Here is a 25,948-nt window from a genome sequence, read left to right on the forward strand (position 1 = left end):
CAATAAGCTTGAAATTCTTGTAGTTCATAGAAACACCGCTGCTATGCCCCGCAAGCAATGATTCACAGCAAGTATTCCACTTCCCACCCCTGCCAGCCCCTCCACTCAAGCCTCCCACAAATTCTGCAACATCCAATAACACCACCATCTGTTCTACTGATAGCATCCCATCATCCACTGCCCCTAAGAATAACACCAACGTCAATAAAGAGCCCAAAGACATCCCAAACTGGCAATATCCCGTCGGCATGGACCATGAATTCAGTACCTTCATCAACCATGGATGCGGGTTGGACTGCTAGGGTTATCCCCTTTACCCAAACCGATTGGCCACTTTTGTCCTCTCTCCCAGCGCTGACATTGAAAATTTTGGAAACACTGGGTACACCAAGACAAGTAGCAATGGTGTGAAGTCCAACGACTGGAAAGTAGTTTGAGTCTATTGCAAGGGAGTTGTAGTTTGTGATCGTGAAGGATGTGATTATACCGCCGCCCCCCCCCCCCCCCCCCCAACTGGCAAAGGTAAAATTGAGGAGCTGCTCAGCAGGTTAGTCCCTTTTCTTTGATTTACCTTGGAACATATTCTCATTGCCATGATTTAGACACTTTTAACTTTTGCATTATCATTATCAGTAATCCCACCTGCAAAGGTCTTTAATGCATGATTTATTCCAATGGCAACTGTAATTATCTTGTTTTTGGCCTATTTGTTGTATACTGTTCAATTTGTTAATTTTACCATATCTAAAAACATTACAGGAATGGTATGGAGTTCATTTCAATCGTGGTCACAAACACATAAACCTCCAGACCAATTGGATGTCTCAGTGGCTTCTTGATTGTGGCGAGGATGGCCATAACTTGTACTCTGGTGGATTAATTTTGGATGTTACTTATTGTTTCTTTGAGTCTGGATATCTTCTCACTACCTCAATGTATTGCAACAACATAGGCCAATGGATTCCCATACAACTTAGCTGGATCTGTGTTCCAAGCAAATCCTACTACACAGTTCACTTCACAGTACTTTTCCGTCAATTTCTCATTCCATCTCTCTTGAAACACAAGCGCAAAAACATGGCACGGAGTATTGTGGATTTCTCAAAGGCTCAGCAAAGCGGCTTTGTTGCGGCGTACATGGAAGTCTTTGGCGAATCCAACCCTGATGAAGCTCTGCGCCAAATGAAAGGGTGTCGGGAACACTCTCACCTTGCAAATAATATTAATTCTGCCTATTTTTAGTTGGCTGCAGGCGCTGTAATTGATTCATGCTGTAACGTAGAGGTAATCTATCCATTCTCCAAAACACACCTTTGCAATAAACTCTGGTTGATCACCAAACATCACCTTATCCGGAGCTGTCAATGGTTGATGTCTCCCGTTGAACTATGTCTCAAAGCTATTCAAAAATAACCTTGGGTCTTTAGAAACTATCCAAAGGCAGGACTCACTTATTTTTGAATCATTTGATTGTAAGTACATTGTTGCAACTGGTTGTTCTTGAGTTTTACTTACATATTCTAAAAAGAAAAAATTAAATTAGTGTTACCATTGGGGGCAACCAACTTTTGGCATCAACCTGAATTTTTAGTGGTTCTTTGCACATGAAAAAACATTAAATCCTCATTCAGTCAAATTGTAGGTACATACACTGAAAATAACATTTTACAATCAAATTTCCACTTGATTTTGATGTTCACAGGTGGCTTTCCTGACTGGGATTTCATTGAGAGCCCAACATCTGAATCTAAACAGATTGGTAGCGCGACCAGCCATACACGGCCGGCTAAGTCTTGCGATACCGTAAGTATGATTGGCAATGGAAGCATTATCTCATACGACAATGAATACTTATGCTTCAATCAACTTCAAGGTAATGATTGAATCAAAAGGCAAAGTCTCAAATAGTACAAAACCAACATGGGAAGATTTTTTGCACCACTGTTGGGATTACAGTGTACCTCATTGCCTTGGGCTGTGTAACAAGACGTGCACGGGGTGCGCTGCACTTCATTGGAAAGACGAAGCAATCATCATTGACTGATTGAAATTATGTGCAAGTTATACAATGTTCTGTCAGAAAAACAAGGTGACAATCCCATTTGCGGACAAGTCAGCCCAGAAGTATCCTGTTTTAAGACAGCTGCTTATCAAGAAAGATGAAGGTTAGAATTTATTGAAACCTTAGGCCCCGTTTGGCTGCCGCGTTATACATCATAAATGGTTGAATTTATGACGCCGTGACCCAAAGTTTGCCCCCTGTTGCCACCAAAACTTTTAAACCCCCAGGGGTTGCGCGTCATAAATTTGACCATTTATGACGTATAACGTGGCAGCCAAACGGGGCCTTATGCTTGAGCAGTACTCATTGAGTTGCTTTTATTAGAATTGGTTCAGTTCCAGCAATTAGCGCGAATGTACAACAATGCTATTTATTTCACATCTCTTGGCGCCACTATTGACCCATCCATCCAAGGACCCTACGGCTTAAACATTTTTAAGGTACCCGGGGCTTTGACACATCTCATTTCAAGCTTAGAGCCAACTTCTGGAGGCGACCCCGGGTTTGCGCAAATTTATGTTGTTGGCAACAAGGGGCTTCAAGAAGCCAAATTTTGAGTTGACAAAGCACAAGGCATCAATGGCGACACCGGGAGGGCATCAAATATGGATCCAAAGCTCGTTCTAAAACTGATGCAGTTCTTATCTGCTAACAATCCATACGCTAACCAGGTACTCCAAAGACCATGCTTTCCTGGAGTTCTCAATGACCGGTCTATACCGGTCATTGGAAGGAAATGACCCTCTAAATGACCAGTGCTGGTGATTGGGAGGACTCATCCCTCTCAATGACCGGTCTGTACCGGGCATTGGATGGCCTTATCCCTCTCAATGACCGGTCTATACCGGTCATTGAGAGGAAAAAACCCTCTCAATGACTGGTGCTGCCATGGGTCATTGGGATGACTAGGCCTCCCGAGTCCCAACGACCAGTCTGTACCGGTCATTGAGAGGGATAAGTCCTTCTGATTACCGGTACAGACCAGTCATTGAGAGGGATGAGTCCTCCCAATCACCAGCACTGGTCATTGAGAGGGTCATTTCCTCCCAATGACCGGTATAGACTGGTCATTGAGAACTCCAGGAAAGCATGGTCTTTGGAGTACCTGGCCTGCACTCCATGGAGCTTGGAGTGCACAGACATGCACACCAAGTAATATGGTGTGCACAGACTTGCACACCTTTTTGGTGTGCGCGGGGGAATTCTTTGGTGTGCAAACAGCAGACCCGGAAAAAAAGGGAAGTGAGGTGTTAAGATTTTTGCTGCCGATGAAGGTCCATCCAAAGTTTGAAATCAACAGGAGGTTCCGAGATGCCGAGTGAGCGCTTGAGCTGACTGATGGGGGTTTCCCAATTCTTCTCCCATTCAACACAGATCAGTGGTTTGCAACTGCTTCCCATGCGGAGCGCCCAAGGCACATAGGGCCTCAACAAGTCCGTCCGCCTCTGTGATTTTAGCCGCAGTGGACCAAAGATTGCCGAGAGCGCTGCTACCGGTAAGCCCATGTTCGCTAACTCGACCCATTTCACTACTATCTCCGCTGATATGTTCACTGGGAATGGCCCCGATATCACATGATAAAAATCTTCACCAAGAATCATTTCACAATCTCAGTTTTCATTCTAGTGCTTGGCTTTCCCTCTGTCCAGTAGTGTATCTTCTTGTTTTGGAAATCTTATGATTACTTACCATGACATTCACGATATCTTTGCATCACATACGCCAATTCGGGTGAATCGATGAAGCGCACCTAAGACAGCCCAAGATATGACGAAAAAGTCAGACAAGTTGAAGGAAGGGACCCGGGCGAGTGGATGAGAAGGATGGACCAACGGGTTTTCTGGTATCAGGCGAGACGTTACACCACCGCAACCAACTGCAGTACTCTTTCCCAAAGGTTCCCTTGGGTAATTTATCAAGCAGGTCAAGGTCGACGGTCGAGGTGTTAATCCTTGGGCGATCTCTCAAGAGTCTGCGGCCGCCCTCGTCCTCCAACATCTGGTCCCTCAGCCGGGCCGGAAACGGGCCCCCAGTCGTCTCTGAAGGCACGGCAATCATGTCCGCTGGATACGGATTGTTCAGGGACGCAAAGGCCAAACCGATCGCTAGGAAGCCCCGCTGGAAGTGATTCAGACGCACATGGTTCGGATAGATCGGCTTCGGCTCCACCGTCTGGTCGACGGAGTTACTGAATGCTCGCAGCGGTGGCCCGACTAGGTGAGAAGCTTGGACCGGAAGTCTGGCTGAAAGAATCCTGGGGGCTATGGCCAATATTCGAGTCATTTTCCTCAAGCTTGACAAATCAAATGAATTGTAATGGGTTGGCTGTCATCTGATCGTGCACCCCTGGAGATTGGAAACAACCTGCCCAATAGCCTGCTTAAGTGATTTATACAGGCTATAGGAGGTCTAACTTAACAAAGTCCCTCCTCTGCGGGGCTGAGTGGGGAGCAGAGTGTCGCCGACCGTAGGGAGAGACTTGATGTGTTGGGGTGGGTAGTGCTGTGTCCCCCTCGTCGGAGTAAGATCCTTTTCGGGCAAATTGCGCCGTTGAGAATGGTAAACACATAATTGAATTCTATGATTGAAGCCTCAATCATGCGTGTAGATCCACCTGAGGGTACTGAGATCAACATTGGGCTTTTGTTACGAAAAAGAATCCAACGAACGCTTTTGTTGAAGACAACCAAACATATCAATTGTTTGTACAATGGACAGATCCTTGTTAGACCATTCACATTGGTTCCGTTGAAATTCAGGTTAGGAAACCCGGATTAGAAGTCCGGGTTAGATAACCTCCACAGCGGGACTACCCCGCGTTAATTGGAACCGCAACAATGACGCGACAGTAGCCGTGGCGTTGTGCGACGCAGTAGGACGCACCTGTGACTGCAAGTCCCCGTGTCGCACAGTGCCACTGACTGGGACGTGCCCAGTCACTAGCCCGGCTTCCCCACGCACCTGTAGGTCTGCTTCGCAAGATACACGCCCGCAGCAGAGGGACTTTGTTAAGTTCAATATGAAGTACATACTTCACTTACAAGTTCCGAGCCCATAGTAGTCAGACCTGCTCCACTGGAGACTTCCGTTCTGCTGTTCTGAGTCCCTGAGCATTCTGTGCTCCTGACCTTTCCAGCTCGTCTGAAATATATTGCGGTATACAACGTACTTACATGTCCAAAAAAGAAAAATAAATGTGCTAGATTTGTTTGGAAAAGAAAGAATTAACAAAAGCGTAGACTTTGACAAACTCGTCAAGATGTGAATGGTTAGAGACCGAGCATCCGACAAGCTCCGATCCGCGAGATAGAAGCAAATGTTTGAGAGATTTCTTGCGAGCAGTTTGGTCGGCCATCTCTCGCGCATGGCTTTTATCTGCAGACTGACCATGAGCAGGATGAGAAGATGCGTCAGGGATTGTCCTCTGGCTTGCTCCTCTGTTCCCGTCTTTGCGCGTTGTAGGACCTCCATTCATGTCTGACGTCGAGGGTGAACAAAGAGGGAAAAATTGATTCTTGAACGCGATATCTGGGGCACCCATAAAAGATTAACCAGGACCGTCAACAAGCTGCGTTTTTTGAGTGGTTTTCTTCTGTTGGGTGCTGCTTACCACTTGGTTCCGGTTGATCTTTCAATAAAAAGTCTTTCGCAAAAGCAATATACGAATCAATTTCCTTGGAATCTAGCTCCTCCAAATTCTTCCTGGTGATAATGATAACCAGTCAACAACAACAACAACAAAACAAAGAAAAAGACTGGAACAATCAAAAAAGAGACTCAACTCCCAAAGTGTCTGAGGTTTTTGATCTTCGTCCAGTTTGATTGTTTGGGTTAGATCATGATACCATTGATCCAGATTAGGGATGAACTGAGTGACCAACTGGAGCATTTGATCGAGGTCTTCTGGATTCTCATCAGATGAGGAGCCGTCATCCGAATCACGAGGATCATTTGGGCAGCTGGCTACGATTGCCGATTGGGCGACGATGTAAACAACGGCCATGATGAACCATTCAGGCGGATACTTGACCATCTGGATCCGAAAGACACTCAAGGCCTTGTTCCCCGTCAACGCACCTCGTCGATCGGTCGACTTGGTCGATGCGGAAGAACTCATGCTGCGGCTCGCGCATGAAAGGGGACTAAACGTTAAAAAATAGTTGTCTAGCCTGCGGACCAGATTCAAAGCGAGAAGTTGGAGGTAATCTGTGGTAGAATGTCGACCAGAAGTCAATTTTTTGACATGCGTGGTTGAAAAGAGGGAAGCTAACCGGGTAAAAGTAAAGCCTTCGAAAAACGCAAGACTAGGAGGGTCAGATTAGGCGTAGTGTTTTCGGGGAGCAAGACGGACGGATTGGCTTCTTGGAAAATCTTCAGCAGTTGGCGACAGACGTGAACCAATCCATTCGAATGATCACGACGACAAAACAGCCGGGGGGGTTTCTAGTGTCCCGCCAATTAAAAGCAAGAGTTCAAACGTCCGAGTCAGACCAAGACAATCTTTTTGTTATCATTCCAGATAGGCTCGTCGGTTTGTTCGGCGTACCTCGGCTGATAAGCTCTGCATAACCGGTTGATTCATCTTCTTCTGCACTTCGGACGGGATCGAGTGGATGAATCCAATGTGGGGTAGTTGTTTAGTCGAAATGAAGCTGCGGACAAGAGTTCGATGGCCTCAGCAAGAGTGATACGTTGATTGAATGGAAAGAGCCCGCGGATTGACGGGGCAGGTGAATGAACTGACTTGATAAGGTCCTGCAAGATGATCGGGAGCCGAAGTTTTAAACAAGCTAAGTAGATCGTACATATCGTGACCACCATCCGAGGATGGATCTTAATATTTTCAGCGTGAGCACGACGATATCTCCGTTGTGGTCGTTGAGATTTGCCAGTTGGTGGGGTGGACTGGCGCGAGCTATCTGAGCTGGAAGAAGCTGAGCTAGTTGATGATGAATTGTCGGATGATTGGTCGGAAGATTCGGAATGCTCTTGGGTGAGTGCTTTCAACGCTTCTGGGGTGAGTTGAGTTTTTGTCTGCTGGCCTCCTGCTACTGAATTATTTGAAGAACTGGGCCGAGTTCTCCGGGAAGTGGTGTGGGAGCTGTCGGCGTCTTGGGAAGAGTACCCGGCCGATTGGGAATCGTCGCCGAATCGAGAGCTCGCGATGACCGGCGATGAGGAGCTGTTTGGAACAAATAAACTATCATCCAGATCGAGTGCCGAGAGGTAAGCCTTCCATAAAGTTTGGGCGATTTCCTGGATGAGTCAGACGTTCGAAAACTTGAGTCGGTCACATAGTCAACCTTCCAATAGGTATCAAGACTGACTTCAAGCTGACTTGGAGCATTGATGATTTGAATCAATGCTTCGATTTGTTTGCGAATCAAAACGGTCAAAGCCTGAACCAATAAGATCCGGGCTCGTTGGTCCTGATAAGCTAGATCAGCTCTTGATCAGTTTCGTTCGTTCCTCTTACTTGGGGATTTGTGAGGATACATGAATTCAAGATGGCTTACCTGCTTTAGGAATGTAAGATTTCCTTTGCCTTGGGGCGGCCGACAGTCTACGTTTGCGGAGAGAGTACTGGGACGCCTCGGTCTGCTCGGTGCTTTCGCGCAGGAAGCCCTGGGGTGGATTATGAGCAGATGATTAAGCCCTTGGATCTTGTTGGGGGGGGCTGGAGTGGATCCGAGTTTACCTCTAGGACATGGCCTTCACCGCAGACCACGACGCCTCGATTGGGATCCCGTCTCCACTTCCGTGAGCCGCATCGTGGGCAGGTCCGATGGTTTTTGGAGGCGCTTGAGCGGACTGTTGATTGGGAGGGCGTCTGGGAGAAGACGGAGTGCTGTCGACTGTGCTGGGAATAGGCTGGCTGAGACATTTGCGTGGATGCCCCCGGTGCTGGGGATGGCAAGTGTGCATGGCAAAGTCTTGGCGGCAGACGGCATGCATACACCCAGGCACCCCGCCCGGGCGAAGAACCACCCCGCTGGATATGTACATACCAAACAAGAACAGCTTCCTGGCCTCGACACCCATCACATCGCTTCCTGGATCGCAGCCAGGCGTGACCAATCGAAAGAGCCCATTCCACAACCAGCGTCGCACCCATTGCGTTCTCTCCTCCGAAGGTCCAGGAACCAAACAACCAGTAGTTCAAACCTTGCGGATCCAGGTATGTTGCACGTACGATTGGTATCAATGTTTCCTTCACCCAACGCGCTGAGCGCCGCTGACTGCTCGGAATATATATATATGTATCAGACAGCTCCGTCAGGTCAGCCAGCCAGATATCCACCCAGGTAGTAATGAATCTTTGGCCTGGAGGACGGATATCAAATCAATTCCGAAGCGCCCGGAGCACATCGGCCTCGCTATGCCAAAGGAACACGTTCCAATTGGGCCGATGCCATTGGCCGTGTCGCGTCCTGCGGATATACACAACGGACACCGTCCTCCTCCGTCCAACGCGTCCAGCTCCATACAACGCGCCCCATCGGCGCGCCATACCATATGCCACTTTCATGCAAACTCATCACTGAGATCCAATTGAGCAAGAAGGCCACCGGAGACATCCACACTGGGATGGTGTGGCTATATAAAGCCCCTCCATAGCTTCCTCCGACAGTTCATCAGCAATCTCAGAACAGTGCACTTTGTCTTGGGAAGAACCAGTTTTTCGAATTAGCAGATCTTTCTACTACAGATACCCAGACTTCCTCGGCAAAACCATTACTCTCTAACGTCCAGGCCATCTGCACAGTCATGCATATCAAAAAACTGTCGCACTCGCCCCCTGAAACTAAAGTTTCGATCAAGCGACGGATGAGTGATCCGGATCCACCTTGTAAGGATGATGAACCGAAGTTTCTCGGTACGAGCACCAGGGGCAGGAATCAGCTGTCCTTGACCGACGCGTGGGGCTTGACTCGCTCGGACGACATCGGCCCCGAGAACAGTTTCAAGCGGGCACGAATCGCTAAGAATCCCAAGAAAGAAGCCAAGCCGGCGAAGGGCTCCTCGACACGGGCGGCCCAACCGATCAAAATCCCGACTCTTTCCAGCTCGATCGGCTCGCCCACGCCGAGCCACAGCTCGCTGTTTTCGGTCGAGAGTTCGTGGGACAACTCGGAGCTCAGCGACATGTTCAACGACCTCGACTTCGGCTTCGACCCCTCCCTGTTCCCGCTCGAAGTCAGCCCGGTCCACGGCCTCCATCCCTCCTGGCTCGAGCCCCTCAAGACCGTCCTCATCCTACCCCAGATCATCAGCCTCCACCAACAACTCGGCCCGAATTATCTCGGCTACGACTATAAGCGCGGCGAGAAGCCCCTCCAGTGTCAGGCTGAAATCTCACCCCCGCCCCAAGATCTCTACAACTGGAGTCGGCTCACCCCCCTCGATCGCGTCAAAGTTGTCATCCTCGGCTCTGCGCCCCATTTTCAGCCCGCTCAAGCCCATGGCCTGGCATTCTCCCAGCCCACGACTTGTGCACGCATTTCAGGCACAATCAGAAATGTTTGTATTGCTTGCAGGTTCAATGTGAAGGGGACAGGGAGACTGATAACCTCTTGATGATTCTTTGCCTCCAGATACACCGAGAATTGGCGTATGAATATCCGGACAAGTTTGTCCGTCCACACCACGGCTCGCTTGTTTCGTGGGCCCAGGCCGGCGTTCTGTTGCTCAATATTGTCCAGACCACGCAGCGGGATGATCAGAAGGCGCACGATAAGCTTGGCTGGCAAGAGTTCACTGCCAAGATCTTGGAGATTGTCAGTCGTGACGGCGGCTCGTCCTACACCAACTCCAATCAAAGAGGTACCTCAAAAGGCATTGTGTTTATTGGCTGGGGTGAGGAGGCCACTCAACTAATCAACTCTGTGGGGGTTCTTTCCGTCAGTCGATTCTCTTTCTCTTGCCCATCTCAAAAATTTAATACCCCTAACTTTCCCTGCCTTTATTTTTCCAATCATTGATAGTCAAATAGGCACCATCAAATCTTGACGAGTCCAGGAGGCCCTACCCCTTTGTTGTCCAGCAATCGTGGATTCTTTAAGTCGAATCATTTCCAAATGGCAAATCAGTTCCTGAGTGCCACTTATGGCCCTAAGCATACAATCGATTGGTGGGATCTGCAACCGCTAGATCCCTATTCAGTCTCTCTTTGATCCCCTCTCTTCTTGCCCGCTTCCCCCCCTTTACCCTCAGCTGCCTATTTCTTTTCTTTCTGATTGAAAAGCAACAAAAATTTCTTATGCTATGTACTCCAAACCAGTCCTGAGCTTCTCCATCATCTGAACCAACCTGATCTTCTTCTATGTACTTGGATATGTTTGTTGTAACTTTCTAGCATGTTCCCCGGATCACTGTACCTTGAACTTCCAGCCACATTCCCACCAGCAGCTCAAAAGCAGCCTATCTCACCTTCTCTACCCTCAGCTTGTTAGTCAAACAGACTTGTATTTGTACCTCAGTCATTTATTGCTTTGTGTGGGCTCTACTAGGATTGTGTTTTGTATTTTTTTTCCTCCCTCTAAAAGCATTGTGTTTGTATCATTCTTAACAGTCAAATTGGCAAGACACCACTGGTCCCTTTGGACGACTTACAGATTCCAGATGTTTTGTCGTGTGAAAATTTGCCTTGGTTTTACGGCTTGAAGTTCAAGCAAGACTTGGTCCATAACACATCAGCCATAGCCTGGAACCAGTGTTGCGCGACTTAATTTTTTTGGTTTTGAAAAGATACAAGCATGTTTCATTATATTTATCAAGTACAAACAAATTAGAACATTAAAGCGTGATACGATGACCACCTCGCCCATACCAGGTCTGGATATCTTCGGATGTGATACTCTAGAAAGTCAAGAGAACCTCGACCCAAGAAATACAAACATAGGATGAGGAAAACAACACGACCTGGTACATACCCAGAAATAAAGAAAGACGTACAATGCAGTGGTACATACGAAAATGAGGACAGGAAAACTGACAGATTATGTATTCAAGATTTTTTGGGGCAGAACGATGAAGGCATGACGAAGGTAAAACTGGCAACTGATACAATACTTTCAGACCCGGCGACTTGTTCTGCACTCTTTCTTTTTCTCGACCAGGACTATTGATTGTATTCGTTGCCAGCCATGATATTTTCCTGCCTTTGACTAATAAAAACGATCGATCCCCTGCGAACGCACTTACAGCCAAGTAGGCAACTGTTTTACTGATCGACCTTTACTCAATAGGATAAAACAGTTCGCCTAACGTGGCACGTAATCCGAGGCAGAAGAAATGGAAGAAATTAGTTTGGTTCGTTTGTTTGTGTTTTGGATTAGGCAGTACTGACAAAGCCGATCAACGGGCTGATGGAACCATTCCATAACCAGGTGGACCATTCCAACTTCAAAATCAACAAGTCGCCGATCGAGATGTTGTCAGGATATTTGAAGGAATTGGCCACTGTGAGGAGTTGAGAATCGGAAGTCAATGAGCCAAATCCCTTAATCTTGCTGATTTGATTATATTCGGCTGAAATAGTCCGCGCAGTCGAAGAGCAAGACTCACTGATACAAAAATTCAAAACCATGAAGCCTGAACCACAGGTTCCAATCAGAAGGAGAATGGACTTGAGTTTTTTGACATAGTTTGATGAGCGCTTCGATTGTTCAGCTTCACTTCCAGGGCCTTGATTGTGATCGCCATCAACCGTTGGGACCAAGTAGTTTTCCGAAGCAAATGAGTCCGTTCGATTAGCATAAGCGGATTGTTTGTTTTGAATCGTTGATTTGTCACCAAAACTCTCAAGGTCGCAGTCTTTATCATGATTCGTAATCTCGATCGAAGGTTGTCCTCCAGATATATTTCCATTATGGTTGGCAATCAGGACTGGCTTGGGTTCAGTTACATGATTCAATTGGTGAATTTTGTAGCAATCGTTTTGATCGGTTAAAGTATCGGTCTGGTCATCATCCCTGGAAATTGTAGATGGCTGCTGAGGGTGAACTTCTTTGACGACTTGGCGAATGATGGTCAGCGAAACCCAGAGACAACAGGCTATAATTACGAAGGTTAGGAACAGATGAATGGCTGAAAGCATGCGAATATGGGTGAAAAGGAAATTAGAAGATTGATCGAGTTTGCTGATTGTTTGTAAGGCATCAGTGACCACATTGACCGCAGGTTGATCGCCACTTTCCAAGACGCGATTGACGGTGAGCACGAGTTGTGCGTCAAGATTGTTGATATCCTCGATTGCTTTCATCGACAAAATGATGCATGGCAGAGGAACCAAAAACACAATCACCAGACTGGAATATACAATCGAGTGGAGTCGAGATGGCTTAAGCGTCCTCTTCGATTGGATGGATGGAATGCTCGGTTGGCCCCATCGACTTCGTGGGGCTCCATACATTCCGATACGCAGTGGCGGCAGGCCGCAGACAAGCGCCCAGGCTATTAAAAGAAGAGAAGAGCGTACGATCAGTCCCAGTTATCCAATTGCCTTTTTGGGGGTTTAAAAGAAGAGGTTGATTATCTTTCTCGCAAAGAAAAACTGACTCAGTAGTATTCCCGCGGACAAGAGGATACTGGAGCAGATGGTGAAAGATAGGGTAATTATCAGGATTTGTCACCTTTTTGGTAGGAGATGAGCTAGCTGACCTATAGTTAAACTGCTGAATGGCCATAGTATAACCCTTAAATTGCAACCGAGTGGCATCCGACAATAGGCTGGATAGCGATGCAACATTGACTGTTTGGACATACCCACATGTTTGGTTATTCAGAGTTTGATCAACATGTGGCCACCACTCAATCGAAAGATGTATAACTGGGAAAAAAATTGACACACGAATGGCGTTGATGAGGAAGATGATCGGAAGGATGAGTGTCAGGTCTGGTTGATGGTAGCCCAAGATTGTGGAGCCAATAATACGCCTTGAGGAGGAAGGCTTGTTTCTCAACCTCAGCAAAAGCGAGCAGAAGTGGACGAAGATAGACACCGAGCAAAGCGCGATCAAGATGAAGGATGACTGCCTGATAGAATCGGAAAGGGTTGGCTTGGAAGTCGAGGCAATCTGATCTCGAAGGACTGCCCATTCGGTCGGTCGAACCGTCCAGGCAGGTATATTTTCAGCCATCGGTTCTTCTGTGCAGCTTCTTGTGCGATAAGCTAGCCACTCAGGTTAGATTTCAAGAGGCAGGCGATATTTGGTTGTTCTTGATCGAAGACTGTTAGGAGTTGAGGGTGCCACGATTACAAACTTGGCAAATCTAATCTAAATCTACATTATGTACTAAAACAAATCTACAATGGGGGGGGTTCACGATTGGATTTTCGCCTCCTGGTGACCCCATAAAATCTTCCTTGCTGGTGTGCTTTTTGGCTTAAATTTAAGCTTAAACCACCGGCACAAACAAACACCAGAAGAGACCAGAAGCCATAAAATTCTACTGGTCATCAATCAGCGGCCATAAAAATTTAGACACCCCCTGCCATAAAGCTATACATATCCCCTCCGACATCGGAACCCCCTTACTCCCTCAGTTGACCTACACATCATCGACTGTGAGCAGAAAATCTTCAACTACATCTCTCATCCCCCCTTCCCTCCAGCTCGGGCTTTTTTTCTTCCTCCCCTCATCCAACATTCCGTGTTTCACCAGGACCGATCACCCGGTTGGATTTTTCCCACGCCTTGTTCATCTGCTTTTTTTTTTTTTTTTTAAGTGTAATTTTGCCTTGAGCATTGCACACTATGAATATTCAATATCTGACTACTTACAAGCAGGAAAGAGGGAAGAGGGTTTAACATAGAGAGATTGTTAAACTCAGGAGAGTACGCGGTAACAGGATAGCTAACCAGAGAGGAGTGAAAGAGAAGAGAGAAATAAAAAGAAAAAGAAAAGGAAAAAGGAAAAAGAAGAGAGTACATGATGAATGGAGGAGAATACAAGCTTTTGCAAGGAATCAGTCCAAAAAAGGAAATCGACCTGACTGCCAGATAAACTCAAAAATCAGGCTATGTGCCTTTGGGAGATTGAGGAGAAGGTGTGGTCTGTTTGAGTCAACCTTGATCTTCTTAGATCTTGCTTTCCTAATGAGTGTGTGCCAAAGGTGCCGGTGCTCCGGGCAGAGGTCAAAGAAGTGATTGGTAGTTTCCCGGCTTGTGCAGAAAGGGCAGATGGGGTCGAGTCGTCGTTTGACTTTGAAAAGGTAGGCATTGAGGGGCGCATGGCCCGAGCAAAGTTGATTGATCAGTGCCGATTGCAAGATTGGAAGGTCGGAAATCCATTTCTTCAACTCCTTCCGAGAGGGCGTAAGAATCTGGGATTGGAGATTGCTTGTGAGTTTGGAAGCATTATGGTGGAGTTGACGGTCAGGGGTTCTGTTGGAATTTCACTCATTTCAGCTCTCCTAACCATTTCCCTTTTCTATGTCATAACACATGTTTCATGTCTCCTTGATTCTGTTTGACTTTTTTCTTATTCATTATGCTTGAATAATTTGCACCCACAAGTCAAACACTTTGTATCTAGTCTATTTAAAACACCTTAGACTAGAAGCAAAGAAAAACATCAGTCCTGACCATCTTGATCCTTTGTGCGCACTTGAGCCCGCACTCTGTCTTATCTGCGAAGGCACTTAAGCCCCTTCGAGTGAGTTATTAGGTCTTATTTTTCAGACTTCTTGTCTGCTATCGGCTAAGCCAATCTTTTTCTCTCCACCCGCTCTGCTCGCCTCCGGTTGTAATTTCTTCACGATTAACAGTCGAAAGCGACTACCATCCTCTCATCCTCTTTGACCTCGCTTTCTTTTCTATACTTGACCAATTGCAAACTCCAACTTCTCCTCAATCATGACTTCGGAAACCCTCATCCGAGAATCGAAGATCCTCTTGACCAATGAAAACTACACGCTATGGCTCATCCCGATCGAAGCTAGACTCCACAAGATGCAAGTCCTCAACATAGTCACCGGTCTTGTCAGCGCCCCCGATCCTGAAAAAGACAAAGACACCGCCAAGCTCTACATCAAGTTGAATGGCAATGCTTACGCGGAGATTGTTTCCTACCTAAGTCAAGAAGTCCTTGCCTACGTCAGCGCATCGCTTCCGATCACCAACAAATTCAACGGCATCAAACTCTGGCAGCTTCTTAAATCAAAGTTTGCCGGCGACGATCTCACTGCGAACACCACCGCCCTCAAGAAGTTCTTAGCTATTGAATATGACTCCTTTGCATTGTTTTTGCCGCTCGTTCGATTGGCCAAGCAGAAGATTGTGCTCTCAAGCCTCAATCTGGACGATCAAGTTAAGACCATCCTCATGCTTGACAAGCTTCCTCGCGAATTTCATTCCTTCAAGACAAACATCTCCATGAACTTTGAAACCAAACCCTTTGACAAGGTCCTGAAGAAACTCGAAGATTTTGCTGCTCAAAATCAGTTGGACAACAACAAGAAGACCTCGACCCCGATGCAGTCTCTTTACACTCACTCTACTGACCCTGAAATCACCTGTCCCCACTGTAAGCGCGGTTTCCGAGCCTGTTCTCACTGCTTCAAGAGCGGCCACACCAAAAACAACTGTTATCAAAAACATCCGGATAAGAAACACCAGAAGACTCCTGCCCCCACAAACAAATCTCACTCTGCTCATCTCACTCAATACACCCAAGAAGATGAAGAAAACCTTGAATATCTCCAGCAGAAGTATCCAGATCTTCACCTATGAATCAAAGTCAATTGGCAACAAGTTCGGGAGGCGTGTTGGAATTTCACTCGTTTCAGCTCTCCTAACCATTTCCCTTTTCTATGTCATAACACATGTTTCATGTCTCCTTGATTCTGTTTGACTTTTTTCTTATTCATTATGCTTGAATAATTTGCACCCACAAGTCAAACACTTTGTATCTAGTCTATTTAAAACACCTTAGACTAGAAGCAAAGAAAAACATCAGTCCTGACCATCTTGATCCTTTGTGCGCACTTGAGCCCGCACTCTGTCTTATCTGCGAAGGCACTTAAGCCCCTTCGAGTGAGTTATTAGGTCTTATTTTTCAGACTTCTTGTCTGCTATTGGCTAAGCCAATCTTTTTCTCTCCGCCCGCTCCGCTTGCCTCCGGTTGTAATTTCTTCAGGTTCTGTTCCTGTTCGTTGCTTCTTTGGCCAGGAGGTCTGCGGCCTCATTGCCGCGTATTCCACCATGTCCTGGGCACCATACCAAATTAAGTGTTAAGTCAGCAGGGAGCGAGCGCCATATGTCAGAGATTTCGTAGAAGAGGTACTGCCCCGGTTTTGCCGCACCGCAGTTCCCCAAACGTTGTAAGACCCCCACATTATCTGTGAGGATGAAAACATTGGATAACCTCTGTGTCTGTAGTGCCTGCACGGTGAGTTTGAATGCCAGAAGGACTCCGACTGCCTCACATTCATGATTGGAGAAGAGGGGGTCTACCCCCAAAGACATGGATAGGGCCAGGTTGAGGTCGGAGCTGATGGCCGCACCTGCTCCGCCCTTGGTCAAGTCATAAGAGCCGTCAGTATAGATTACAACAGAGTCAGGAGAATTAAAAAGGGCGTCAACTAAGCTGGTTGTGGCCTTGATGGCGGCCTCCTTTGATAGCCCCAGGTTTAAAATGTGTGGTGAAGTCGGGTGTGGGTCCAAAACGTTGTTGTATTTAATGTGTATCTTCTCCGGGTTCAGTCGAGCAAGTTGGTCAAGTTGCTGTTGGGCGTCAGGAATGTGTTTGCCAATCCAGTCATCTCGGCAGAAACCTCTCCCAACCAGAATATCTTGTATTTTGCTGCTGAACCGGCGTCGAATCAATTTCCGGGTGAAGAAACCAATTGTTACACTTCTACACATTGCAGAAACATCCACTACCGCCAATCTCTCCCGATGCCATCGGGTTGGGGTCGATTTGAAGGTGCCTAGGGTATAAATGGCTGCAAGATTGTTGACTTTGTCAGCTAGTCGTTGCAACTTGGCGGAATTAGAGATGGTTGCCCAGACTGGGGCCCCATAGGATACTCGTGGTAAAAGAACCGCGTTCATCAGTCTGACGCGGTCCTTTTCTCGGAGTCCCCATCGCGAGTTACCCAGCTGCTTTAGTTGCGAAATCGTGGCCAAAGCTTTGCGTTCTAAGAGATTAAACATTGCTGTGTACGTCAGTTTGGTGTCAAGAAGGACACCTAGCCACCTAACCTCTTGGCTTGGTTGTAAAAGTTGATCCCCAAATGGGAGGGCATCCAAGGGGTGTGCCCTCCTGGTTAACCACAAGAACTGGGCCTTCTTCTTGTCAAAAATGGCCCCGAACTTCGAACCCCATTGTAGGGAGCAAGATCCCTGGTTGCCTAGCATCCTGAATGTGTCTGTTGCCGATTTGTTGGCAACCAGGTGGACCACATCATCGACATAACCAATGGAGACAATATCGTCATCTAATTCAAAGGACTTGATTAGTAATGAGTTATTGTATAAAATATATAGGATAACCGAGAGAGGTGATCCTTGAGGAAGGCCAATCTCAATGTTAAATGGGGAGGATGTGTAGTGGTCCATTCTGATGGTTGTACGGCGGTCAGCTAAGAACGATTCAATGATTCTGACTAGATAAGCTGGGCAGTTCAAGTGAGAGAGGTAGTGAATCAGTCTCCGCGGGTGAACAGAGGGGTAGGCAGATTTGACTTCCAGAAACAAGCCAGCAACATATTTCTTCTCCTGCCATTTCCAATGGACCCAGGTGTCCAAAAGAACTAGAGCATCTTCTGTCCCCGCTCCTTTACGGCCTCCGAGGTGTCCATCAGCCAGAACTCCTGATTTCTCCGCCCACGCCGTCAGTCGGCGTGCTATGATGAGCTCAAATAACTTGCCCATACCGCTCAGCAGGGCAATGGGTTGATAAGCATTGGGATCAGTATAGTCATCTTTTCCCGCCTTAGGGATGATGGCCGTGACAGCACATTTCCAGGAGGTTGGGAAGGAGCTGTCAGCAAGCGCAATGTTGAAGACATTCAAAAGAACGGGAGCCAAGAACTTAGCTCCCAACTTGATCATTTCGTTTGCAATGCCGTCCACTCCAGGGGCCTTTTTGGGCGTGATCTTCCCAATTGCCTCGAGAACCTCTGTGGTATTGGTCTCTGGGTAGCATACAATCCTACTAGGATGTCTGGTGGGGACGTCCGACAGATCAATGGGGGCATTGACACAAGAAGTGCCAGCAAACAACAACTCAGCTTGCTCGAGTTTGTCCGTAGTCACTGTGCCATCCTGTCTCTTCAAAGGAAGGATTGCCCGTGCGGAGGTTTTCTTAGTGAATTGAAGGGCCTTGAATACCTTCTTGTCCGATGGGTCGGCTAAGAAACCCCACCAGGCGTTCCGCTTGAGAATTTGGATGGTTTCCCTAAAATATACATTCCACTGTCTATAGCATTCAGCGGCTTCAGTGCTTCTAGTAAGTATAAACCACTTTCTTGCTCTGTTTCTGGTGCTAATGATGGGTTCTAGGGTGGACTTGCACCACCAAGACTTAGCTCTAGATTCATTCGCCGAGACCGGCCTCCCAAAGCTGTCCTGGGCTTCTACAACCGCGGCAGTAATTGCTTCAACCTGGTCGTCTATGGAGCTGTAGTGAGGCTGAAAGTGTTTATCAGCAAGCTTCTGCAATCGATAGCAGGCCGTTTGAGAATCAATGACTGCCCAGTTGGGTTTCGTCCTCCGTAACTCCCTTGTCGGCCTTTGAAGGTTGAGGTGAAGGGCAATTGCTTGATGGTCCGATCCATGGTTCTCTAACAGGACTTCGGCAGCGGCAATGAGCCGAGAAGCCAAGAAATTGGCCCAGGTCAAATCAATAGTGTATCCTACACCTTTAGAAGAGTAAAATGTGGGGATATGCTTAGGGGAGGCCACCCGGAAGCCGTGTTTTCCACAGATGTAAAGCAGGTCGCGTGCCTGGCGGTGATTAGAGCAAATTCCTGGTGGGTTCCAGTGGGGGTGGTGAAGGTTGGCATCCATGCATAAGACCGTAGGAATTGCACGAGAGTTGTGCGCCAAGAGCCAGTGTCGAAGGAGATCTAGAGCGGGGAATGTTTTAGGGGTATTATATACATTGATCAGTCTTATTGTCTCATTTTTGGAAATAAAAATATCAAGGCCTAAAAGAAATTGGCCGCCGCCACTTAGCTGATTAATGTTACTTGACGGAATTGAGTGTTTTACATATATACATGTACGATGCCGTTTGTTCCAGGTGGTTGGTCAATGTTCAAAGGCTGTGAAGGCTTTCCAATCCTGATGTTCGGGGGGGGGGGGGAAAGAGTAAGAGAGTTAATCCAGGGTTCTTGTAGGACTAGAAAAGTGAAATCAGATGATTGGTTCAGGATACTTAGCGTGATCTCGCGGGAGACATGACAGTTTAACTGCAAGATCTTTAAATTTTGGTTGGCTGGATTCTGATTGATATCAGAGGAGGCTTCCATTGCATTGGTTACAGATCTATTAACAATAGGTGAGCTTAAATTGGGGGAGAAAGGGGGGAGAGAGGGGGGACGGGGGAGAAAGAGGAATGTGAAATGGTGGATTCTTGAGGTTGTACTATCATTGAGACCTGATATGCTTCTTCTCAAGCCACGTCTTCTTGAAAAAACACGTGACATTAAATGGCGTATGGTCGATTGATTCAATCCCTTCAATTTTCATCTTGAGTCCTTCTTTGCAGAGAACTCACGACTTGCTACCTCCAATCCCTTCGGGACAGTCCTTGGTAACGTGTTCATCACCACACTTACCGCATCTGGCCTTCTCTCTACACCATTGACCAAAATGGCCCATCTTGAGGCACTTGAAGCATTGGGGGGGTCGGGGCTTGAATTTAGCTGTTCGGTGGTAGTCGTAGTTAAGGAACAATCCGGCTTTTTCAACTCGAGCCGCAAGTTCTTTGTTAGCAAAGGCAAGAACAATTGATCCGGCCTGCTTGGGGGTTTCTGAGTTATCCGCTAGCCACTTAACACGGACAAGATCGCCTTCCGGGAAGTTGTTTTCGGCTGATAATCTAGTGATGGCAGATGCTGCAAGAGGGTTGAATTCCTTTGGGATACCGTGTGCAATCACGGAGAAAGTGCTCGGCGTAGCTTCAAGATCGGGATGGACTTTTTTTGACCAGTTGTGCTTGTTTTCCATGAGCCACTTCTGGTGGGCTTTGTTCTTTGAGAAGAAACATACGTCGTCAGATTTAAGGACCTGTGCCGCCCTAATTGAGATTCGTTCTCCTTCAACTTTAGCGTTGAGTTGCTCCAGTACTTCGTTTGCGCGCTGAACCAGGAATCCTCGCGCAAGGTTCTGGACTTCTGATTTCTCTGGGGCTGAGTGTATGACCGCCTTTCCAGGTTTGAGTGATTTGAGGATTGTGTTTGGCGGGGGGGCAATCGATGGGATCCTGGGAGCAGCTGACGGACCAGTGGCCTTTGCGTACGACTGTTTCGCAGATTGAGTCAGGGGGGCAGGTAAAAGAATTCACAATACTAAGAGTTTATTGCTCGTAAGAAATTGGTCTATCTGTCAAGTACAGAGACGAGAGAAAAGAAAGGAAAACAATTGTTTACCTAAGAGCGGATAGGTGGCCGACTCTAAAGAAGCAATAAAAGATATAAAGATGAAATGATATGACTGCTAAGCAGCTAGAGTCGCGCAGAGGCGACTAGGACAATTGCGTCTGGGAGAGGCAACTGCGCTTGGCGTCAGTGCTAAGTCTTCTTGGAGAGAAGATATTAATGGGGAAAGCATCTCTTACAAGGACTCGGTAGGTGGAGCGCTTAACACTTGCCTAACCGAGCTGTGAGGCTTTGAGCGCTGCTGATATCTGCAGAATAGTTATTCCAACAGTTAGCATTTATGTGCTATTATAAGGCACTGCAGCGCAGGACTCACCTTCTCTCGATGGGCTAGTGATCCTTCTGCTGAGGCTGGAACCGGTTAGGTCTGGTTGGGCTTCGGAAGCTGGCGTGCTGTATCAAGGATAAGTATCCTGTCAGCATCGCTGTCCTAGCTATAACAATCCCAGCGTTCCTACTTACCTTGAAGGTGTTTGGGTCGGCTTGGGTCGTTTTGGCACTCCGTCTGCTGTTGACGTGGCTAAGAGTAGATGAACAGGGTTTCAGCTCTCGCTTACTCCTCCTGTCTGGGAGCCGCATGCATATGCATGGACCTAGGGAATGCGCGGACTCACCATTCCCCCTTGCGGGGTTAGGGTTTCGCTCCTTGCGCTTCCTTTGACCTGGGACGAGCCCTGAGTCTTGACATCCCGCCATGCTTTGAGCTGGTAGGCTTGAAGCATCCAAAGACAAGGGCTTTATGCCGATGAAGTCGAGCGCCCTGCGGATAATAGCTCGTCCGACTGGTTTAGTTAGGAAATCGGCGGTGTTCGCCTCGGAGCGGATGTAATTGAGCTGAATCAATTTTCGAACTACCAACTCCCTGACAAAATGAAGGCAGATCGACATGTGCTTGGTGCGGAAACTGTTCTGAGAGGTTTCAGATTTTGCAAGATCAATTGCTCCTCGATTGTCCACTAAGACCTGGACATTCATGAGATTTTGCCGGACTTTGACTTCTGAGATGAGATTGGAAAGCCAGGCAAGCTCTCTACCCAAGTCCGACAGAGCCTTGTATTCGGCTTCTGTCGTTGACAAGGACACAGTTGCTTGCTTTGAGGACTTCCAGGCTAGCAGATGCGTTCCGGCCATGATGGCAAATCCGGTAGATGAACGCCTGGTGTCCGGACAGTTCCCCCAGTCTGCGTCAACGTAGGCTTTGATCGAGTTATCCGAGTTCTTGCTACAAGTGAGCCCGAAGGATCGGGTGCCTGACAAGTATCTGTACACTTGTATTGCTGCATGGTAGTGTTGAATGCCGGGGTTTTCGAGAAACTGGGACAACGAACTAACAGCATAGGAGATGTCGGGTCGTGTCAAGACACTCAGATAGTTGAGCGAGCCGATTAGCGCACGGAAGTTGACACCTGTGCGTTTGAATTCGGTGATTTCTTGTTGCGTCGCTTTCTTCAGGTAGGCCTTGGGGTTTAGAGGACACAAAGCTGGATGTAGCTTTTCCAGACCGAACTCTTCCAGCTTGTGTTCTATGAACTGGGATTGATTAACATGCACACTCTTGTCGGACCTTTTGATATTCATTCCCAAAAGAAACTTAGCCTCACCCATATATTTTATCTTGAATTCAGCTTCCATCTCGCTCTTGAAGGCCGAGGGCTTCTTGCTGATAAACACTAGATCGTCCACGTGCGCGTAGATGAAGGTGTCTTCTCTTCCAGTGACGTTGACTCGGAAGAAGACGCACGGGTCTGCGACTGATATCGAGAAGCCGATTTTCTTCAGATACATTGAGAGTCGGTTGTACCAAACCAGAGGAGACTGTTGAAGGCCGTAGATCGCCTTTTTTAGTTCTAATACCGTATTAGGCGGCATATCCAGGCCAGGAGGTGGTAGAAGTGTAACCTCGTCCTCTAAAGGACAGGTTAAGAACGCGCTCCGAACGTCTAGTTGATGAATTTCCATGTTGTTATCCACCGCGAACGAAATGAAAAGCCGCAGCAAACAAGGGCGGCCCGTTGGCGCATACCGGGCTTCATAATTCAGGCCGTAGACTTGCCTGAATCCCTGCGCACAGATGCGCGCCTTAAATTCCGTAACCTGATTATCCGGACCAAGTTTCTTCCGGAAAGCCCATGTAGCTGGTATTGGCGAGTCAGACGGAGTTCGCAGTCGTTGCAGCCATACATTGTGTTGCATCATGTTTGCAACCTCTTTGAGTTTGGCTTCTTTCCAATGTTGCGACTCTTTAGCATTCATGGCCTGCTTATGGTTTTTTGGATCAGTTTCCACCGTTGTGTGATACATCTGACGCCTACTGTACGACCGAATGTTTGCTGGGTCGATGTCGCTAGTAATGAGCGTTGGATGTCTTGGGCCGATAACTTCTAACCGCAGCCGAGAAGTCGGTGCCGGAGGGTGTCCTTGATGAAGTTGCTCATCTTGTTCGTTACCCGAATTGGCTCGCTGATCTTCATCTTCTTGCCCGTCGCTCACATCGTCAACGAGGCGGGGTCCCGGAGCGAGCTCGTCTAAGATTCTGTTGATGTCGGATTCCTCCTCTTGCCCCTCATCTTCCATCTGCCTTTGCGTTTCCATCTCCTCCTCCTCGCTAAATGGTAGCGATTCGGCATCAGTGAAGGCCGGAAGCTTGTTGAGGCCGTAGACATTATAGCTCTTGTGTAATGCTGGACATTCAGGAAAAGTTTGTTCATCGAAGTGAACGTGCTTCGAGGTTACAAATGTTTTGTCTTCAGGGCGAAAGATCCGGTACGAGGTGAAGTCATTGTCGTATCCTAGCATGATTCCATCCCAGGTTATGGGGCCGAACTTGGTTCCTCTGTTCTGCTTTGGCTTCACAATCCAGGCTCAACAACCAAATGGTCGAAAGAACCGCATATTTGGCTTGAGCTTAAACATTAACTCCATTGGAGAAGCTCGAGACTTGCTGAGAGATGGCAAGCAGTTCGTAGTTGCCGTAGCTGATTTCACCGCCTCCCCCCACCATTCGGGAGCCATATTGGCCTGCATGAGAAGAGTACGAGTCATTTCGATAACCGTACGATTAGCGCGTTCTGCGAAGCAGTTGTGCTGGGGCGTGTATGGAGGCGACACATTATGTTGTACGCCAGCTTCCTTGAGAACCGCGCTTAGAGCTTTGCTGACGAATTCGCCTCCTCCATCGGATACAAGCTTCTTGATGGTTTTTCCTGTTTGATTTTCGAAGAAGGCTTTGTATTCTAGAATCGCCGCCGGCGCATCGCTCTTCTGCTTCAGGATCTCCGTATGAATGTATCCTGAGTATTGATCAACTAGCGTCAAGAAATACCGAGCACCGCTATTCGTAGAAGGGGTTATAGGACCGACTAAGTCCGCATGGACCACTTCGAGCTGGCTCGAAACAGCTTTAAAATGGCTGTTGAATGGCAATTGAGTGACTTTGCCTTTCATGCAGGCTTCGCAAGCACGGGTTGCCTCGCTCGGTAACTGTTTTTCGAGCATGGTTTCAATCCTCTTCTTGCTTGCGTGCCCCAAGCGGCGGTGCCAGAGATCGAAGTCGCTGAGTTTCGCGGCAGGAGTAGCTTCAGTAATATGTGCCACTGGCGCATCCAGCGTCTCTTTAAGACCGGTGATTTCAAAAATTGAGTTGGAGGTGTCGATACTCAAAGATGTTGCGTCATCAATTTTTACTTCGAAACCACTTTGTGTTGAAGAGATCACCGCCTTGTTCTCCAGCAGCTGTGCAAACGAGATGAGGCTCCGAGTCAGGTTTGGTACATATAAGGCGTCCTTCAGGACTACAGTGGAGCCTTTGTCGAGCTGGAGCGTAGCATTGCCTTTAGCCACTGCAAATAGCTCGTTCTGATCCCATTTATTGCCAGTTGCAATGCTAATTTGAACAGGAGATGTCGTGTTGAAAAGCTCCAGAGCATTGAGCATATGATGACTCGCTCCCGAATCGAGGACCATAGGCAGTTTCTTGTCGCCAGAGTTCAGTCCAGTCAGGTAGCCAAAAGTTGGTCTCACGATGTTTGCTGCGTCTGCGGGCGCAGGTGGAGCCGCAGTCATCAAGCCTGTCGGAGGGTTCTGACGTGATTTCTTGTATAGACCGGGGTGTACCGTCCAGCAGTTTTCCTCAGTGTGCGTCGTAGCAAGAGGATTATGTTGATGATTGGTGCACGGGTGCGGGTTAAAGCGCCTCTTCTTCTGCTTGTTGTTTCGATTATCAGATGACTGAGCTTGTGCATTGAGGGCCGTGGAAGATATGTCAGACGTTGATTCTTCACGGTTCATCGTAGCCGATACAGCGTTGTGATGAGCAATGTCACGCAATTTAGCAATGATCTGCTTAGGGTGAGAAAGCATTTCGGAGTTGCTGATCAAGGTCTCCATGAGAGACGGTTGTTTTCTTGAAATCCTTGCAATGATGGTGCAGCTGAGAATAGTACCGGGCACGTCCAAGCCCATGGCAGCAAATTCGGCCAACATTGATTCAAGTTGGGTGATATAACGGTTGATGTCGTTGTTATACTGTATGTCCTCCCATTTTCTCCAGGCGTGATAGATTGCAAGAACCGACGCAGAAGCATACTCTCCTTTTAATTCTTTCCAAAGTGTGAAGGCATCGTTGACGTTCTCATCGGTAATGACGTGGTTGTAGATATCATCTTCAATATGTCCGCTAATGATCGCGGCAGCTCGTACATACTCCAATTTAGCCTCGTCCGTCGCGTTGGGGGGTAGTGGGTGTTCAATGCACTTGAGAAGACTCTTGACAGCCAGGTAGGTCTTAACCTTTCTCTGCCAGATTGGGAAATTTTTGCCGTTGAAGGTCGGGCATTTAAATAGATCCCTATCATCGCTGGTGGTGGCTGTAGTGCTTGAGTTTGACGATGAGGCAACAAGATTCTGTCAAGTTCCGGCCATGGATGTCCGCTCTTAGTAGATTGTGATGAAGTCGGGTGGTTTTGAGAATCGTTCGAGACTGTAAATCTAAAAGAATTCACAATACTAAGAGTTTATTGCTCGTAAGAAATTGGTCTATCTGTCAAGTACAGAGACGAGAGAAAAGAAAGGAAAACAATTGTTTACCTAAGAGCGGATAGGTGGCCGACTCTAAAGAAGCAATAAAAGATATAAAGATGAAATGATATGACTGCTAAGCAGCTAGAGTCGCGCAGAGGCGACTAGGACAATTGCGTCTGGGAGAGGCAACTGCGCTTGGCGTCAGTGCTAAGTCTTCTTGGAGAGAAGATATTAATGGGGAAAGCATCTCTTAC

General features: G+C 47.5%; 4 protein-coding genes across 4 annotated transcripts; 1 reads left to right on the top strand and 3 right to left on the bottom strand.

Annotated features, from left to right (window-relative positions):
- Nucleotides 1–3,312: 3,312 nt before the first annotated feature.
- Nucleotides 3,313–4,345, bottom strand: PtA15_11A98 (uncharacterized protein; the record flags this gene model as incomplete). The annotated part of the gene is made up of 3 exons (XM_053161674.1): nucleotides 3,313–3,647; nucleotides 3,752–3,812; nucleotides 3,896–4,345. The coding sequence occupies 3 exons, from the start codon at nucleotides 4,343–4,345 to the stop codon at nucleotides 3,313–3,315; spliced, it is 846 nt and encodes a 281-aa protein (XP_053024965.1).
- Nucleotides 4,346–5,261: 916 nt separating this feature from the next.
- On the bottom strand, nucleotides 5,262–7,946 carry PtA15_11A99 (uncharacterized protein; the record flags this gene model as incomplete). The annotated part of the gene is made up of 9 exons (XM_053161675.1): nucleotides 5,262–5,590; nucleotides 5,673–5,764; nucleotides 5,845–6,268; nucleotides 6,334–6,505; nucleotides 6,609–6,714; nucleotides 6,807–7,318; nucleotides 7,390–7,499; nucleotides 7,579–7,687; nucleotides 7,761–7,946. 9 exons carry the CDS (start codon nucleotides 7,944–7,946, stop codon nucleotides 5,262–5,264), a joined length of 2,040 nt encoding a protein of 679 aa, XP_053024966.1.
- Nucleotides 7,947–8,830: 884 nt separating this feature from the next.
- On the top strand, nucleotides 8,831–10,236 carry PtA15_11A100 (uncharacterized protein; the record flags this gene model as incomplete). The annotated part of the gene is made up of 3 exons (XM_053160975.1): nucleotides 8,831–9,583; nucleotides 9,658–9,963; nucleotides 10,048–10,236. 3 exons carry the CDS (start codon nucleotides 8,831–8,833, stop codon nucleotides 10,234–10,236), a joined length of 1,248 nt encoding a protein of 415 aa, XP_053024967.1.
- Nucleotides 10,237–11,262: 1,026 nt separating this feature from the next.
- Nucleotides 11,263–13,203, bottom strand: PtA15_11A101 (uncharacterized protein; the record flags this gene model as incomplete). Its single annotated transcript, XM_053160976.1, has 6 exons — nucleotides 11,263–11,325; nucleotides 11,412–11,524; nucleotides 11,630–12,517; nucleotides 12,623–12,651; nucleotides 12,725–12,815; nucleotides 12,915–13,203. The coding sequence occupies 6 exons, from the start codon at nucleotides 13,201–13,203 to the stop codon at nucleotides 11,263–11,265; spliced, it is 1,473 nt and encodes a 490-aa protein (XP_053024968.1).
- Between the last annotated feature and the right edge of the window lie 12,745 nt (nucleotides 13,204–25,948).

Source organism: Puccinia triticina, chromosome 11A (genome assembly GCF_026914185.1).
Source record: "Puccinia triticina chromosome 11A, complete sequence".
NCBI classification, from domain to species: Eukaryota; Fungi; Basidiomycota; class Pucciniomycetes; order Pucciniales; family Pucciniaceae; genus Puccinia; species Puccinia triticina.